Here is an 18,339-nt window from a genome sequence, read left to right as displayed (position 1 = left end):
GAATTCACTACATTAGTGTGTGGAAGTTCCGTACAAAAGGACTATTTGCCACTCACTCATTTATATGGATTTTGTTTGGAATTTAATATAAAAATATCTTAACCTTAAAGAAAAAAACAATTAAAGATGTTTAAAAATAATGGAGTTCTATTATGTCTCTAAATGTATACCACCTACTTATCTTTATAATCACATCAGTAGGGTTTAACATCCTTCTTAGAATCATCAGAAATACAAGGATTAAAGAGACTTTCAAACTCTGTTTCATAAGAGACAAAAAGTTAGCGGATTTTTTATTTGCTTAGAAATGTACTATCAAGTGAAAAATTTGCATGCTTCATTAGTCTCAAGATGGGAATGTAGATGAGTACTTCAGAGTATGCTTCATGATGTCTCTTTTAAACACAGACATTCATTTTCTCAATTCACCATCTACATCAAAAAGCATATCAGAGTTGTTGGTCTCCAAGTTCATCAAACCCTAAAAAAGAAAAGCACTTGTTACTAAACAAGCTCCCAAGGATACAAATATGAAAGATTCTGTGTAAATGATATCTAGACGTGCTATGTTTAGTTAAGCAGGATAATTATAGTGTTAATAAACTATAAGGTACATCTGAGGTCAAACTCCCAATTGATGATTTCAGGTCTTGAATAATTCCTAGAAAGCCATAAGGATGTTACAGATAATATCAGTCAATTCAGACAGAAACAATTGAAAATAGTAAGTAGTTAAACTTTATGATTCCCAAAACATATTTAGTTTCCTAAGGACATTTTATGGACCATGAGCAAAATACCTTCAAGTACCTCTTATGCATGTCTTTAATTGCTTCCAAGAAGTGGCTCTGACTACATTTGGACAGTTTTAATGCTTGTTCTTCTTTTTTATAATTGTTCTCCAAATGTAAAAAGAAAACATTACTATAACAATTCTGTTAATTTTGTTGTTACTACCATGCAGCATGAACGCTAGACTAACAGTCAGCCATTTAATGTATCTCCAATACTAAAATGTTACATGAGCAAACATAATTCCATATGAAACTTAAAAGGAATAGTTTTCCACCTGATTTAACACTTTAACAAATATTATGAATAAATATACTTATATTTTTACAGTAACATTAAATGAATTTATACTACAAATTGTGGGGTAACATTCTTTTTTATAAAAAGGGTTTGCCATGCTACACATATTGGCCTTTGCCTCCCAAGTTGTTATGTTTATATGAATGCATGATGTAAACATGAACTTGGTAAAATCCTAGCCCGGGAAGTTTAACTCTAGGTAATGTTAATGCTTTTACCATAAGATGGCCTCCTTTTAATTAATAGCAGAAGCAATCCCAGGAGGTGGTTCACTACCTCATCTCTGTATCTACCCTCCACCTAAATTGTATGTGCCATGTCTTCTACTTTCTCTTCCTTTCTTAAGGATGCCTTATACTTGTTCTTTACTAAGCCCAATGTCTTCACTTGTCTCAACTATTCTCAAGAATTTCATCAATTGTAACTGTTATTTTAAATATATGACTCTTGCTTGCTGTCAGTGTAATGCCTATACAACTAACTTTTATAAAGTTTGAGTTAGAATGATCACAAGATCATGAACAGTCTTGATCAATTAAAGATACCCTTCCTCAAAATAAAGCCTAAAAAATGTCTGTGGACAAAGTTTGGTGGTAGATTGGTTTTCTCTAAGTTCCAATCTCAGTAATACAGCGAAGTACTAATACAAATTTCTCTTTGTACTCTTTATCTTAGCACACAACCATGGTAATTTGCATTTTTTAAAAACTTAAGACAAGCCCTTTACTCTTTTTCTCCCTGGGCTACTACATTCCTTTTTTTTTTTTCTTTATTCACTGTGATCAGCTTTGTACCTCACATTTCCACTCAAATCATCCTGATTAAGTACAATGACCTCCACTTTGTGAAGTTTATCTTAAAAAACCTGCACATTTAGATATAATGAGACAACGGATTAAAATTGGGTGTCTTCTTTGGTTGAACCCCACTGTTGGGAGAAAGTGTCTCATTGAACCTAGAGCTCATCCATTAGGCTACACCTGGTGGCTACGAAACTCTGGGAATCTTCTTATCTCTGAACGAAATCTGAGTTGGTGGTTATGAAATACTCACCACCCAATGAACTTTCATTTTTGTGGTAGTTTGTTTTTAGTTTTGCTAATTTGTTGTTGTTGCTGATAGTGTCGGTGGTTTGTGTGTTCATGCCTATGCAGGGAATATAAGCTCGGGTCTCCATGCCTACAGTGAAAAAGATTACCTACTAAACCATCTTCCAGCCCTGCAAATTTATCTTATTTTGCCTATTAGTAGCATATGACACAGTTACTGATCTTTTCTTCCTTAAAAGTTTTCTTTCACTCATTATAGTTTTCTTTCTACCAATTATTATGTTCCTTTACTAGTTCCCTCTCACCTCCGCCCCATGCAGAATTACAAGTATTGAAATACTCTGGGGGTCTGTCTTTAGACTCCTCATTTACACAGATGAGCACACCCCCTGAAATTTTATCCAGAGTTCAAGGTTTAAAAATTGCCTTCAATTGGAGTATTTATTTATTTTCTATCTTTAGTCCCTATCTCTTTTCTGAACTGACTCATAAGGTCGGCTACATCTGGTGGCTACGAAGCTCTGGGAATCTTCTTATCTCTGAACGAAATCTGAGTTTGGTGGTTATGAAATACTCACCACCCAATGAACTTTCATTTTGGCTTTTTTTTTTTTGAAAATGGCTTTTCAGGTAGGAATGGATCTCCTGTTCATTTCAAATTGAATACTTCCCAAACTATTAACCAATCAAATAAAATTTAGTTACTATGGTCATCATCTCAGATCTTACTTGGAAACCATGTGATGACTACAGTAATTGGTACATTAATCGAGAGATGATTTAAAATAGTTAGTGATATTCTTTCACAGGAATATTCTGCCAGGGCTGTTGAGAAAGGTTGTTTCCATCCACTGTTGTTAGTAAATTTGTACTAAGTTTAGGATTGTGAGAACTGATTTTCCAGTTTGATTTGGTTTTCTAATATTAATAACAGAGTCCAGATGACACCAGTAAGAAAGCTTTCTCTCTCTTTTCGACTGTACCTGAGGCTGACATATTTTGCTTCCTTTTGTAGAAACTGGTAATCCTCTCTTCATCCTTCAGCAAATGTCTGCCTCTTGAAAATTTAAGATCTGGTCTACCATAAAGTGCCTAGTGGTTTTCATTTATATAGTATGTGACCATATCTCTCTGGTTTACAACTCAGTAGGACTAGAACAGAGCCAAAGATAGATAATGAAACTTGATTATGTTTTGTGTGCCCAACACAAGGCTAGTTTCTCTATTCCTACATGATACATAGTTATACTAGGTTAATTATAAAGGTAGTTATGATACAAACCACTGATTTTTCTTGCTGTTCATTGAAATTCTGGACATCCATATCAAACTTCTGAAATGTAGTTTTATACTGCTCACACGACTTGTTGTTGATCATCTCCCTGTAAAGCAAAGTAATGATATCAATCATATTTCAAACCAATATGAAAAAGAACATTTAAAACAAATTAAATTGACCATTTCATAGTAAAAAAGAAAAAAAGCAGTATAAAGTTATCTAATGGGAAATCAGCATAGAATTTTCCCTAAAAGATTATCAGAGAAGTCTTATTTTATGTTCTAGCTTTTCAAAATTAAATACGTTCTAATACATATATATCTTATTTTAGAAAATTGACTGTATTTCAAAGTATTTTTTCATTATTTTCTACCAAATATAAGGTCTAATTTATTTTCCTATATTGATTCAGTTAAGAATTTGTGCAAAACATAAGTCAATTAAAATATACCAATTGTCTGCATATGTAATTGATCCTTTTCCATATTGTTAAACATAATAAACCAGAAATTACATTTCTAAGATTTTGTGCAAGATTTCTTTGTTTCCACAATGATTGTTAATCAAAATTTAAAATCTCATTAACAGCTACTTAAAGTAGAAAATAATAATTTTCACAGACTTCTAAGAGTTAGATTTAGTTTCCTTCAAGGCATGAAGTTATAAGGTTAAATGCTTAGACAAAATCAAAGTCACGCATTTTTACTAAAGGCTCAGACATGACTTTTTTTTAAACTTCAGCCACATATAATTTTTAAAACTATACAAGTGTGACCCTACAAAACTAACATCTCTACCTCTCCCTTTTGTTCATTTGCCAAAGTTGTCCTAACTTCTGGTTGCTTCCTTTGAAAGAATCTTTGATATAAGTTTCCATGTGTGTTCTCTTTATGTGACTCCAGGTCCAAGGTAACTGAAATAATCATCTGATATCTATGGGAAACAGGCATATATGTGCTGCACATATATGCCTGCAAGCAAAACACTAATACACATAAATAAGTCTAAAAAATAGGTATTAAGAACATTGTTTCCTAAGTCATGGAGGAAGTTTTGGGTCTATGATCCTAGTTTAGGAATCTTAAGCAGGATATGTCCAGTGTATAGGACAAGGTAGGTTACATGGCAAAATTCAGGCCAGCTTGAACTACATGGTGAGACCATATCTCAAAGACAAATTATTGTCTTCTAAGAAAGCTCATGTAACATTCAAAAATATATAATTTAAAACAGATTATTTGAGATCTGAGTATCAATCTCTCACTGGTTAGTAAAGTTGTCTTTACTTTCAGTTATGTAATTCTTTTAAAAAAAACAAAAACAAGACAAAAAAACAAAAACAAAAACAAAAAAGCAGTGAGGGGATTGGAGAGATGATTCATCAGTTAAGAGCACTGGTTCCCTTCCATAGATCTGAGATTAGATTCCCAGCACCTCTAAGTTTGCTCACAACCTATAACTCCAGTTCCAGGGGATTCAATGCCTTCATCTGGTCTCCTCAGTTACCAGACATACAAGCTGTGAGCATACACACATGCAAGGAAAACAAACATACCCATAAAATGAAATTTTAAGAAAAGGAATAAGGGTTTCATTAAAGAATTTTTTTTGCACTGTGCCATATAAAGACAGAAGCACAGAGGAGTCCTAGAAAAGAAAATGACTTAATATAAAATTAACACTGGGTCACATAAAAACTGTTGCATGTATAGAATTTGTATACATATCACTTAGCTTTGAATACATGGAACAATAAAAATGTTTACATCATTTTTGTTCCCCTAAAAATCCCTGTAAAGCAGTTACAAAGATGCCACAGAAGTTAAGAGGGTTTACTCTGAAAGGAGGAGGTTCGCAAGTTTGAATCTACTACCCATCTACAAAAGCCACCATTAATGGTTGCTTTTACAATAGCAGCACTGTGGTAGGCAGAGTGAGAATTCCTAGGACTTGCTGGCTGCTTGTCTAGCTGCATGTTCAGTGACAGAACATGTCTTAAGGGAATAAGGTAGAAAGTAAAAGAGCAACAGCCAACAATCTCCTCTGCCCTCCACATATGTATACATGTACCACAGACACAAACATGCAAAAAAATAAAATAAAAATGAAGTTTCATTAATGTCACACCTCTTCAAAAAGCACCATTTTCACCTCTATACCATAGAAAAAAATAAGTCCATGGGGCTAAATCAAAAATATTTGCAAGAGTCTGTGTCATGGGTAGACTTTGTGTGCTGACTCTGCACCTAGTCTCACAATACCAACAGGAAACTCAACTCCCAGGTGCTCTAGTACTCCCAAGATCACAAGAATGGCTTTAACATCAGAAGTAACTGAGTCCCCAAGGATCCAGGGACACAGGAACTCCTACCTTGCCAGATGCATCCCCAACATCTGGAGTAACTCAGTCCCAAAGGATCCAGGGACACAGGCATTCTTGCCTTGGCAGTGGCATGGTTCCCTATTGGTCTGAAACTATAGCTGGATCAGACCTGGGGTACTGCCTTTGTACCCACTCTTAAAACACCCAGAAGGAGCTCAACTCTCGGGTATCTGAAATGCCCAAGATCACAGGATCACAAAAGAAGCATGACTCCACGGAGATCAGACAAACCAAGGGACACTCCAGTTCTGACAGAAGATCACAGCTGAGGGCACAACATCTTGCCCAACACCCTGTGTATCTGACACCCCCCACATAAACCAGGGAAAGAAAAACACCCTCCCAGACAGAGGCATGGGTTCCTTGCAGCTTGCATCTGTGTCCAGAGAAAAACTAGTGACTTGGCACCCCACCAAATCTTGCAACACCAAGAAAAATCTTCACTCCCCGGAGCTCTGACACAGGATCTCAGGAGATTGGTTATACCAGGGTTTGAGGATCCAAGAGGCAGCTTGACTTCCACGAGCTTAGACATACCCAGCATATCAGGATCCCAGGATCCCTGGATCCCAGAGACAGCTGGACTCTGATGAGTTCTGTCACAACCAGGGTTACAGGAGGGAGAAGCTCCAGTCAGAGACTGCAAGGGAAAGTAGTACCAAAGAAAATGAGATGGTGAGAGGTAAGCACAAGAATATAAGCAATAGAAACCAAGACTAGTTGGCATGATCAGAACACAGTTTGGCCACAGCAGCAAGTCCTGGATAGCCCAACATATTGGAAAAGAAAGATTCAGATTCAAAATCACATCTCAAGATGATGATAGAGTTCTTTAAGAACAAAAATAGTTTACTTAAAGAAATACAGGGAACACAGGTAAACAGCTAGAAGCCCTTAAAGAGTAAACACAAAATTCCCTTAAAGAATGAAGGAAAACACTATAAAACAGTGAAGGAATAGAACAAAATCCATTTAGTATCTAAAAATGGAAATAGAGGTAATAAAAAATCACAAAGAGATGAAACTGGAGAAAGAAAGAAAAAAAAAAAAAACTTAGGAGAAATAGATGCAAGCATCTCGAACAGAATACAAGAGATAGAATAGAGAATCTCAGGTACAGAAGATACCATAGAAAACATTGGCACAACAGTCTAAGAAAATGGAAAATGCAAACATCTCCTAACCCAAAACATCAAGGAAATCCAGGACAAAATGAGAAGACAAATCCTAAGGAAAATAGGTATAGACGAGAGAGAAGATTCACAAGTCAAAGGGCCAGCAAATATCTTCAACAAAATTATAGAAGAAAACTTCCCAAATCTAAAGAAAGTGATGCACATGAACATATTAGAAGTCCAAATAAACTGGACCAGAAAAGAAATCATTCCCCAAACATAATAATCAGAACAACAAATGCAATAAAGAAAGATAGACTGTTAAAAGCAGTAAGAAATTCAGCAAAGTGGCTAGATATAAAATTAACTCAAACCAATCAGTAGCTTTCCTCTAATCAAAGGATAAACAGGCTGAAAAAGAATTTATGGAAACAACACCCTTCACAATAGTCACAAACTATAAAACCTTGGTGTGACTCGAACCAAGCAAGCGAAAGATCTGTATGACAAGAACTTCATGTCTCTGAAAATAGAAATTGAAAATCTCAGAAGATGGAAAGATCTCCCATGATCATAGGTTGGCACAATTAATTCAGTAAAAATGGCCATCTTGCCAAAAGCAATCTATAGATTCAATGCAATCTCCATCAAAATTGAATCTAAATTCTTCATTGAGATATAAAGAGGAATTTGAAAAATCATTTGGAATAACAAAATTCCAGGATATAAAAAAATATTCTCAACAATAAAAGAAGTTCAGGCGGAACCATCCCTGACCTCAAGCTGTATTATAGAGAAATAGTGAGAAAAATGTATGGTAATGGTACAGAGACAATGACTTCATGAAATTCACAGGCAAATGGATGGATCTAAAATATATCATCCTGTGTGAAGTAACCCAATCCCAAAAGGACAAACATGGCATGCACTCACTGATAAGTGGATATTAGCCTAAATGCTCAGAATACCCAAAATGTAATTAACAGAACATGAAGCTCAGGAAGAAAGAAAAATAAAGTGTGGGTGTTTCAGTCCTTCTTAGAATGGGGAACTATATAAACCTGGGAAAAATATGGAGACAAAATACAGAGCAGAGACTGAAGGAATGACAATCTAGAATCTGCCTAACATGTAGATTCATTCCATACACAGACAGAACACAAACCCAGTCACGATTGTGGATGCCAACAAGTACTTGCTGACAGGAGCCTAATAATGTTGTCTCCTGAGAGGCTCTTTCAGAGAAAAGAGGCTGATGCTCATAGCCAACCATCAGACCAATCATAGGGTCCCCAGTGGAACAGTTAGAGGAAGGACTGAAGGAGCTGAAGGGGTTTGCAATCTTATAGGAAGAACTACAATATGAAAGAACCAGACCACCCCCAGAGCACCCAGGGACTAAGCCACCAACCAAAGATGGGGTCCCATGGCTCCAGCTGCATATATAGCAGAGGATGGCCTAGTCAGACATCAGTGGGAGGAGAGGTCCTTGGTCCTGTGAAGGTTCGATGTCCCAGTGTAGGCAAATACAAGTGTGGGGAGGTGGGAGTGGGTGGGTGGGAAAAACCCTCATAGAAGCACAGAGAGGTGTAATGGAATAGGGAGTTTCTGGGGTGAAACCAAGAAAGGGCTATTACTTGAAAAGCAAATAAAGATAATATCTAATAAAAATAAAAATGAATTAAAATAAAAATTATTACAAAAATAGGAATAACTCATTAAGATATAATATAGTATATTAACTAATATTTCCTAATATGTAAATTATGTTAATACTATATAGTTTCAAACAAATTATATATCTAAAATGTTCCTTCAAATTTTCCCAGAATATTTTGTACTGGATATCTGTGAAGTAATTCAAGTTCTAAAAATTAAGGATGATGGGGATACAGTTTGATGGCTCAGCTTTTGTCCTACAAGCAGGATGATGAGAATTTGACCCACAGCACTATACCCTCCAAGAAAACCACTCAAATTACAGATTAATCTTACGGAAACATTGTTTGTAATATACATCACATTCCAATTATTAATACAGATTACTTGCTATACAATCAATTAAAATTTTCTAGAAGTACTTACACTAAGAAGGAAATAATAAGTTTGAACATATTACCGTGTATCTCCAACGATTTCTTCAGGAATTTCATTCTCATCATCATGAGTTACTGGATTCTGTTCTGGGTTGATAATAAAACATGATATTAAAACAATTATTTTATTTTGCAAATTTTAATGAAATACTTTGTGATCATTCAGGCATAGTGCCAACATTAGGTTTCAAACAGATCTATTATTTGTCTAGAACTTAAACAAAATGAAGTAATGTCTAATTGTCATCTAAAATATGTTTTAAGTTCTTTATTTACATGTTGTGTTTAAAGACAAGAGATACAATATGAGATTTTCGATCTCCTTTACAAGCCTAATTAGAATAACTGAGAAAAAAAGGAAGTGTAACATCAATGCACAACATTAAATATCTGGTACCTTCCATAAGATCCAATTTTGAAGCATTCCCATCTTGCTGTTCACCACTTAACAAATTCCTGTTTTCTATTGGTGTCTCTACAGAACTTGCAAAACGCTGCCATTCCTCTGAGAAACTTACGTTTTCTGAATTAAAATAAAAATGAATAAATAAATTTTCTCAAGCCATTTGAATCCAAAAAAATATTTAAACTAATAAAATTGAAATATAAAATAACATTAAGGAATGATTTTTATAAAAACAGTACTTCATAATTGCATGAAGGGTTTAAAGATAAAACCATATTTCTATTACCCTCTTATTTAATCCAAAAGACTTTAGTATTTGAATATGGAACACAATAGTTGCCTTCAAAAATAGCCATTATTAACCTTGTCTTTAATATATACAAATTTTTACAAAGAATTATTTAAGTTGAATAAAGTATCTTGGGCTTCCTTACTATAAAGGACTAAGAGGTTGTTATTTTTCAGTTTAAAAACTCTCTCTCTCTCTCTCTCTCTCTCTCTCTCTCTCTCTCTCTCTCTCTCTCTCTCTCTCTCTCTCTCTCTTTCTCACACACACACACAAAAACGCTATGGTGGCTTTAACTGTGACTTCAATTTGGTTTATATCTAATCATAGGAGGATCTGCATTTTGGTCCGATTCCTGCAGGTTTTTGATAAAATTAAGCAACTTTGTCTGCATTTCAATCTCCAAATAAAATCATAGTTCTTATTATCACAAGCAAGTTCCTCAATCTTTTTCATTGCAATACAAATCTAAAGCAAATGTAAATTATAAAGTTCTGCCTGGCTGGACATATATTTTACTGCTACAGCAAGAAACTCTGGTTTCAATCTTCAACAATGAAAATAAAATTAAAAAAAAATAAAGCAGGCATGTTCCCTCAGGCCCCAGTACATTTGTAAGGCTGAGGACTTCAGTTTCAAGGCAAGTCCAAGCTGCACATGAGGTTTCTGACACTCCTGAGATACAAAGTTAGAGTTCACTTCCCTAAACCAAAACAATGCATAAATAAACACAGCCTGGCCTGAATTATGTCTGAAGACCCAGAACTTCTCAGGCTGAGAGGAGCCTCTGGTTTTGGAGGCAGTTTGCGGCCTATATATACAAATGTCGGCAATCTGGACTTTCAATACCAGGTAGAGGACAATGAAGACTGGTCTTCAGTTTGTTTTTCATGAATTCCTGGCAGGCAGCAGCAGCAACAACACAGAAAATGTTCTAGTCTGTTTCCACCACTAATCGACCTCCAGTTTACTCACACCTCACATCCCCAGGCCCCAAAAAGACTTTCAGGGTCTCCAAATCCCTGGACTTCCTGCTTTCTGCTAGGTGCTGTCTGTTTAAACTCCTGCCCTTAGCGAATTTCTCTGTTTTTCTCCACAGAGGTCTAGGTGGGTAAAGTCGATTGTGAACCCAGAAGTGGTATAATCCAGGGTCCAGTAAGGCTCACCTCCTCTCCTTACTCCTGAAGTAACACCTCTGCCCCAACACCTTCACCCCACCTTGACCCACAGCTGAACCATAATTAACCAACTTTCAACAGGTCACTGACAACCTCCACAGAGACTTCTCCCTACCATGCTTCCTCAAGAACTAGTCTTGGTAGCCACCACAAAGCATACTGGTAACAGGGTTTGGACAGTGGGAAAACAATCTCAGACATGACCCTTGCTGATTGGCTGTGATTGCACATGCGTACTCAATGTGATATAGGCTCTATCAGACATCTGTCATTGAACTAGCAAAAAAGAGCTAGTATTTTAGCTGCCACTGCTACCCAGAAGCCTTCCTTTTTCAAAGGTTGCAATACTAACTTGAAAGATAAAATAAAATGAACCCCAAAGAAGACTCTCCTACTTTGTTTCAGTCGAAGGGGCTGTTGTGTGCAATTCTGATTTGTTTTATTATTAAACTAACGTGATTGTGCATGTTTGTATTTGTTCAACATGCATGTTTTGTGCTCATAGAAACTAGAACAGGATGCCAAATCCCCTGGTTCTAGAATTACAAATGGCTGTGCGCCATTATGTGGGTCCTAGGAACTAAACCTTTGTTCTCTCCAAGAGCAACAAGTGCTCTTAATTTCTAAGCCATCTTTCCATCCCTGTCTTGTGCATGTTTTAGGGTATGCTGGATCATTTCTCTTGATAGGTGTTTATTTTTACTATACAGTGGACATTATAAAAACATGACACTTTCCTAATATTGTGTATTTCCATAAAAAGAAGAAAAAAAACACCATAATTTTAATGGATTGTGTAAATCATAAAAAGAGATTGAGCAAAAATGATGTGTATACATTTTAGTATATGTTTGCATATGGAGTCTAGAAATGGACATCCTCTGTATTCTCAATCATATTCCAACTTACATACACACACACACACACACACACACACACACACATTATATATATATATATATATATATATATATATATATATATATATATATATATATATATATTTGTTTTTTTGAGACAGGGTTTCACTGTGTAGCCCTGGTTGTCCTGGAACTCACCCTGTAGACCAGAGTGGCCTCAAACTCAGAAATCCCCCTGCCCCCCTGATTCTGCCTCCCAAATGCTGGGATTAAATGCATGTGCCACCACTGCCTGACCCAACTTAAATCTTGAGACAGAGTCTCTCTGAATCTGCAGCTCACCAATGTATCTAGCCTGGCTAGCCAGCTAGCTGTTTCTACCTACTCAGCACTGGGCTGCAGCCTGAATTTTTAAAGTGATTGTAAGTGACTGAATATTGATGCAAAAATACTCAATAAAAGCTTTGTAAACCGAATCAAAGAATATATCAAAATGATCATCCATCATAATCAAGTACACTTCATCCCTGTGATGCAGGGGTGGCTTAATATATGGAAATCCATCAACTTTATCCAAAATAGAAACAAACTCCAAGAAAAAAAAATCATGATCATCTCATTAGATGATGAGAAAGCATTTGACAAAATACATCACCCAGTCATAATAGAAGTCCAGGAAAGATCAGGAAGTCAAGGCCCATAACTAAACATAATAAAAGCAATAGAGAACAAACCTGTAGCCTACATCAAAATAAATGGTTAGAAACTTGAAGCAATCCCACAAAAATCAGGGACTAAACAAGGCTGCCCCCTTTCTGCCTACTTATCCACTATAGTACTTGAAGTCCTAGCCAGAGAAATTCGAAAACAAAAAGGAGATCAAGGGGATTCAAATTGGAAAGGAAGAAGTCAAAATATCGTATATCCAGAAGATATGATAGCATGTATCAGAGACCATAAAAATTACACCAGAGAAATCCTAAATCTGATAAACAACTTCAGTGCAGTAGCTGAATATAAAGTTAACTCAAACTTATCAGTGGCCTTTCTACACTCAAAGGATAAAGAAGATGAAAAAGAAATTAGGGAAACAACACCGTTCACAATAGTCACAAATAATATAAAATACTTTGATGTGACTCTAAGTGAGGAAGTGAAAGATCTGTATGAAAAAAACTGTAAGTCTCTGAAGAAAGAAATCAAAGACCTCAGAAGATGGAAAGATCTCCCATGCTCAGGAATTGGCAGGATTGATGTACTAAAAATGGCTATCTTGTGGAAAGCAATCTACAGATTCAATGCAATCCCCATCAAAATTCTAACATAATTCTTAACTGAGTTAGAAAGAGATATTTGCAAACTCATCTGGATTAAAAAAAAAAAAAAAAACACCTAGGACAACAAAAACTATTCTCAACAGTAAAAGAACCTCTGGTGGAATCATCATGCCTGACCTAAAGTTGTACTACAGAACAATTGTGATAAAAACTGGATGGTACTTGTATGGCAACAGACAAGTTGACCAATGGAATAGAATCAAAGACACAGAAATGAACCCACACACCTATGGTCACTTGACTTTGACAAGGGAGCTAAAACCATCCAGTGGGAAAAAAAACATCATTTTCAACAAATGGTGCTGGCACAACTAATGGTTATCATGTAGAATAATGTGAATTGATCCATTTCTATCTCTTTGTACTAAGGTCAAATCCAAGTGGATCAAGGAACTCCACATAAAACCAGAGACACTGAAACTTATAGAGGAGTAAGTGGGGAAGAGCTTCGAAGATATGGGCACAGGGGGGAAATTCCTGAGCAGAACAGCAATAGATTGTGTTATAAGATTAAGATTAGACAAATTTGACCTTATAAAATTGCAAAGCTTCTGTAAGACAAAGGACACTGACAATAGGACAAAACAGCAACCAAGAGATGGGAAAAAATCTTTACCAATACTAAATCAGATAGGGGACTAATATCCAATATATATATATCAAGAAGCTGGACTCCTGAAAATCAAATAACCCTATTAAAAATTTGGGACAGAACTAAGCAAAGAATCCTCAAGTAAGGAATTCTGAATGGCTGAGAAACACCTAAAAATGTTCAACATCCTTAATTATCAGGGAAGTGTAAGTCAAAATAACCGTGAGATTCCACATCACACGAGTCAGAATGGCTAAGATCTAAAGCTCAGATGACAGCACATGCTGGTGATAATGTGGTGAAAGAAGAACACTCTTCCATTGCTGGTGGGATTGCAAGCTGTTACAACCACTCTGGAAAGCAGTCTGGTGTTTCCTCAGAAAATTTGACAGAGTTCTACTGGAAGATTCAGCAATATTCCTCCTGGGCATATTTCCAGAAGATATTCCAACTTGTTATAATGACCCATGCTTCAGTATGTTCATAGCAGCCTTATTTATAATAGCAAGTAGCTGAAAAGAACCCAGATGTCCCTCTTCAGAGGAAGGGATACAGAAAATATGGTACATTTACATAATGAATTACTGCATAGCCATTAAAAATAATGAATTCATGAAATTCTTAGACAAATGAATGCATCTGGATGATATCTTCCTAAGTGAGATAACCCAATCACAAAAGAACACACATGATATGCACTCACTGCTATGTGGATATTATCCCAGAAGCTCAGAATAACCAAGATACAATCTTCAAAACCCATGAAACTCAAGAAGAAAGAAGACCAAAGTATGGATATATTTTTCCTTCTTAAAATGGGGAAAATACCAATGGCAGGAGTTACAGAGACAAAGATTTGAGCTGAGACTGAAGGAATCCAGAGACTGGCTCACTAGGGGATCAATCCCATAAACCACCACCAAAGCCAGACACTATTGAAGATGCCAACAAGAGCGTGTGGACAAGAGACTGATATAGCTGTCTCCTGAGAGGCTCTGCCAGTGCCTGACAAATACAGAAGTGGATGATCACAGACATCCATTGGACTGAGCACAGTGTCCCCAATGATGGACCTAGAGAAAGTACCCAAGGAACATGAGGGATTTGCAGCCCCATAGGAGGAACAACAATATGAACTGACCAGTACCCCCAGAGTTCCATGGGAATATATCTCCAATCAAATAAAACAGATGGTGGGACTTACCATACCACTTGCCTATGTAGGAGAGGATGGCCTAGTCAGTTATCAATGGGAAAAGAGACCCTTGGTCCTGTAAATGTCCTATGCCCCAGAATTAGGGAATGCCTAGGCCAGGAAGTGTGAGTGGGTATGGCGGAGAGCAGGGGGAGAGGGGAGAGGAGAGGGGATTTTCAAAGGGAAAATAGAAAAGGGAATAATATTTGAAATGTAAATAAAGAAAATATATGATAGAAAAAAAGGAATGAAATAATTTATTTGCAGGTTTTATAAAATAAACACCCTTTCTGCTAACATATAGGAAAAACATCAGGTCTTTTCCTGGGGTAAAATCATAGCTAGTTATTGTTTCTAAACATATTGTGACTACAGCGCTAAGAGTAAGTATATGTGCTGCTAAAACTCAGGTATAGGAATATATAGATATAGGTAAAATTAGAAAGGAAGTATATGAAAACTCTTAGCAAAGAATTCTTCAATTTCAGGTGACTAACTTAAAGTCTAAATATCTGCAGGACACAATACCCAACACTGGATATACTAGACCTTCAGAATGAGCCTCCTCCAAAAAATTTATGTCATCGTCTTCATCATCATAGTCAAGAAGTAATAAGTAACCGTCCTTTGGTATCGCCCACAGTTTCTTAAGAGCCATTTTTCTCTTAAGCACTCAGATGTCTTCTTAGTTAAAAAAATAAAATAAAAAGGAAAAAAGAAAAAAATTAGTTATCTGAATCCAAAGGTATCATTTTAATAGTTAAACATGTCAAAAGGTCAAATAATTATCTTAGCTCAATGAAAGATTGTTTCTTTTGTTTTATAACAGTTATATTTTTAATAATTTGTCTTTATCAGAGCATTTTGTATACATATTCCATATGGTGACATATATATACGTATATATATTCAATATGGTGACATATATATATATGTGTGTGTGTGTATATATGTATATATATATTTATATGTATGAATGTATATATATATATGTGTGTGTGTGTGTGTGTGTGTGTGTGTGTGTGTGTGTGTGTGTGTGCTTCCCCTTTCGGTTTCCTCCATGTATCCCATTTATCATGTCCTTCTCCCTTGCAAATTTGTTTTAAAATCTTCTTTAACTTACTTAACTTAGTTATTTAAAAACCTTCTTTAGAACCAAAGTTAACAATCTGCCATTTCTCAGTTTTAAAAAGGCAAAAACAGGCTAGCCTTTAATATGTGAGTCCTCCCCTTCCCACCAAAACAATGAGCAAAACGTGTTTGCATGTAACCTTTGAGGCATCTGAATTTTGATACTATCCCCCAAAGATTCTTTTTAAACAATACATCACCAATTCTGTTTCTCAGTGTATCTCAGTATTAAAGTAAAATCACAGTACTATGCAGAAAGATAATGAACATGGTAATTATATATCCATGTCAAGAAACCCCAATGCTCAGTCTACAACAAACACTCACCACTGCCACCCACACAGAAAATTCTTATATTGGAGAAATTTGGGATTGGGGGAAGCCCAGGATTTCAAACATCTATAGATTGCAAGTTCAAAGCCAGCCCAAGCCAGGCCAGCCTGAGCTACAAAGGAAGATCCCATCCTACGGAACTAAAATTGAGAGAAAAAGCTGAACTTGGTGGTCCAAGTCTTTAATCCCAATACATGGGCGATTGAAATAGGAGAATCTTTGGTCTGAATCCATCCCAGATTACTTATTAAACTCTTTCAATGTCTCCTCTTCTTCTTTACTTTCATTCTTCCTATGCCACTTCCCTGTCTGCAATTTCCATACAGTCTGTACCAAAGGAACACACCATAGAGAAAACAACGAAGAGGGAGGAATCCTCAGTGTGTTTCTAACGGTTCTAGGACAGCACACAGGACAAGTGCCAAGGCTCCTCACCCAATGGCTCCCTGCTCCCTTGACCGCCAGTCCTGCAGCCAGCTCTCTGATCCTATCCCGGGGACCCAAGATTGTGTCCTCCTAGGGTTCACAATTCTCTAAGGCCCTGGGCTGTTCAATCCTCTGCCATGAATACAGTAGTCCACCTTCATTTTACCCTCAGAAGCCATAGAAATGGCGATGAGGAGGCTTTTCCCCACAGAGTGGCCTCCTGGGCCTGAGATGCCCTGTCACACCTTGATTAACTGTCCAACAACCCTGACCAGAGCCGATTATCACTTACAGGTTATCTCAGAGGTGAACACCTTCACAACTGCACCCTTCCACGCTCAGATCCTCAATGGTAAAAAAACCGTTGTCAGCAACGATGCCCGGACAGAGGATTCTGAGGACCCTTTGTGATGCCAGCTGGAGAAAATAGGTCTCACCCAGGGACTGCGCTGATTGGCTGAATATACCCTGCACATGCGTACATGGAGTACCAGACACCATCACTTCTAAGGGAGTTTTCAGGAGGTGGGAATGAGTTACTACTGGCTTTAAGACAATTTCTACATGTATAAGCCCTTACAGACTTGAAAAACTTGAACAAACTTGAATACATGTGAAACATATGAAACACTGCAAATGGCACTACTTTATTTCAACTGTAGAGGCTCTTGTATGCAATTTTGTTTTCTATTTATTTATGTTCATAACATTTAATGTGTGTGGACTTTTTCGGCATGTACATAAGCACACCACACGTGGATATTCTGTCCTAAGCGATCAGAATGGAGCATCCAGATCCCCTATAATTCTGATACCATCCTGTCTCCACCTTCCTGGTACTGAGCTTGATTACAAGAGTGTGCTAGGCCCTGCAGGCCCTCTCTCTCACTTATTACTCTGTTGCCTACAGAGGCTGGAAGTGTGCACTGATTTTCTGAAACTTTAGCTGTGCATAAATTGTGAGCCACTATGTGGATGCTTTGTGCCTGGTCACCTGCATAGAACAGGTGCTTTTAACAGCTGAGTCATTTTTCCAACCACTGTTTTTTGCACTTATTTGCACTCCTCTGGCCTCTTCAGGTACAGGACATACATGTGGTGTGTTTAAATTTATGTTAACCCAACACACATACACACACACACACACACACACACACACACAGACACACACACATACACAAACAAACACACATAATGATATATTTTTTAATTTGCATATTTCTCTTTTACCCCTTTTGTCCTATGTCATAACTTGTCCAGTTTTCTTGTGAGGGGTATTCCTTTTCATTTTGTTTCTTTGTTCTTTGTTTATTTTTTTCAGAATTTTCTACTAGATATTTTCTTCATTTGCATTTCAAATGCGATCCTGAAAGTCCCCTATACCTTCCCCCTAATCCTGTCCTGCTCCCCTACCCATCCACTCCCACTTTTTGTCCCTGGCATTTCCCTGTACTGCAGCAAATAAAGTTTGCAAACATAGGAGCCTCTCTTCCCATAGTTGGCCGATTGGGCCATCTTCTGCTACATAAAAAACTAGAGACACAAGCTCTGATGGTACTGATTAGTTCATATTGTTGTTCC

The 18,339-nt window shown here is 36.8% G+C and overlaps 1 protein-coding gene across 1 annotated transcript; it reads right to left on the bottom strand.

The window, feature by feature from the left end:
* Nucleotides 1–262: 262 nt before the first annotated feature.
* On the bottom strand, nt 263–17,151 carry Gm7958 (predicted gene 7958). Its single transcript, XM_017318652.1, has 6 exons — nt 17,051–17,151; nt 15,418–15,549; nt 9,412–9,537; nt 9,038–9,101; nt 3,424–3,523; nt 263–481 (listed from the first exon to the last, which is right to left on the bottom strand). The coding sequence occupies exons 2-6, from the start codon at nt 15,524–15,526 to the stop codon at nt 413–415; spliced, it is 468 nt and encodes a 155-aa protein (XP_017174141.1). The 5' UTR covers nt 15,527–15,549; nt 17,051–17,151; the 3' UTR covers nt 263–412.
* Nucleotides 17,152–18,339: the final 1,188 nt, after the last annotated feature.

Source organism: Mus musculus, chromosome X (assembly GCF_000001635.26).
Source record: "Mus musculus strain C57BL/6J chromosome X, GRCm38.p6 C57BL/6J".
Taxonomy (NCBI): Eukaryota; Metazoa; Chordata; class Mammalia; order Rodentia; family Muridae; genus Mus; species Mus musculus.
This window is presented reverse-complemented; position numbering and strand designations above follow the sequence as displayed.

Excerpts from the sequence above, each read along its gene's own strand:
- Gm7958 (XM_017318652.1), bottom strand. The coding sequence starts at position 15,526 with ATGGCTCTTAAGAAACTGTGGGCGATACCAAAGGACGGTTACTTATTA. Across the intron at positions 9,538-15,417 it reads GGAGGAGGCTCATTCTGAAG|AAAACGTAAGTTTCTCAGAG; the intron begins GTCTAGTATATC and ends ATTTTAATTCAG. Across the intron at positions 9,102-9,411 it reads AAAATTGGATCTTATGGAAG|AACAGAATCCAGTAACTCAT; the intron begins GTACCAGATATT and ends TTATCAACCCAG.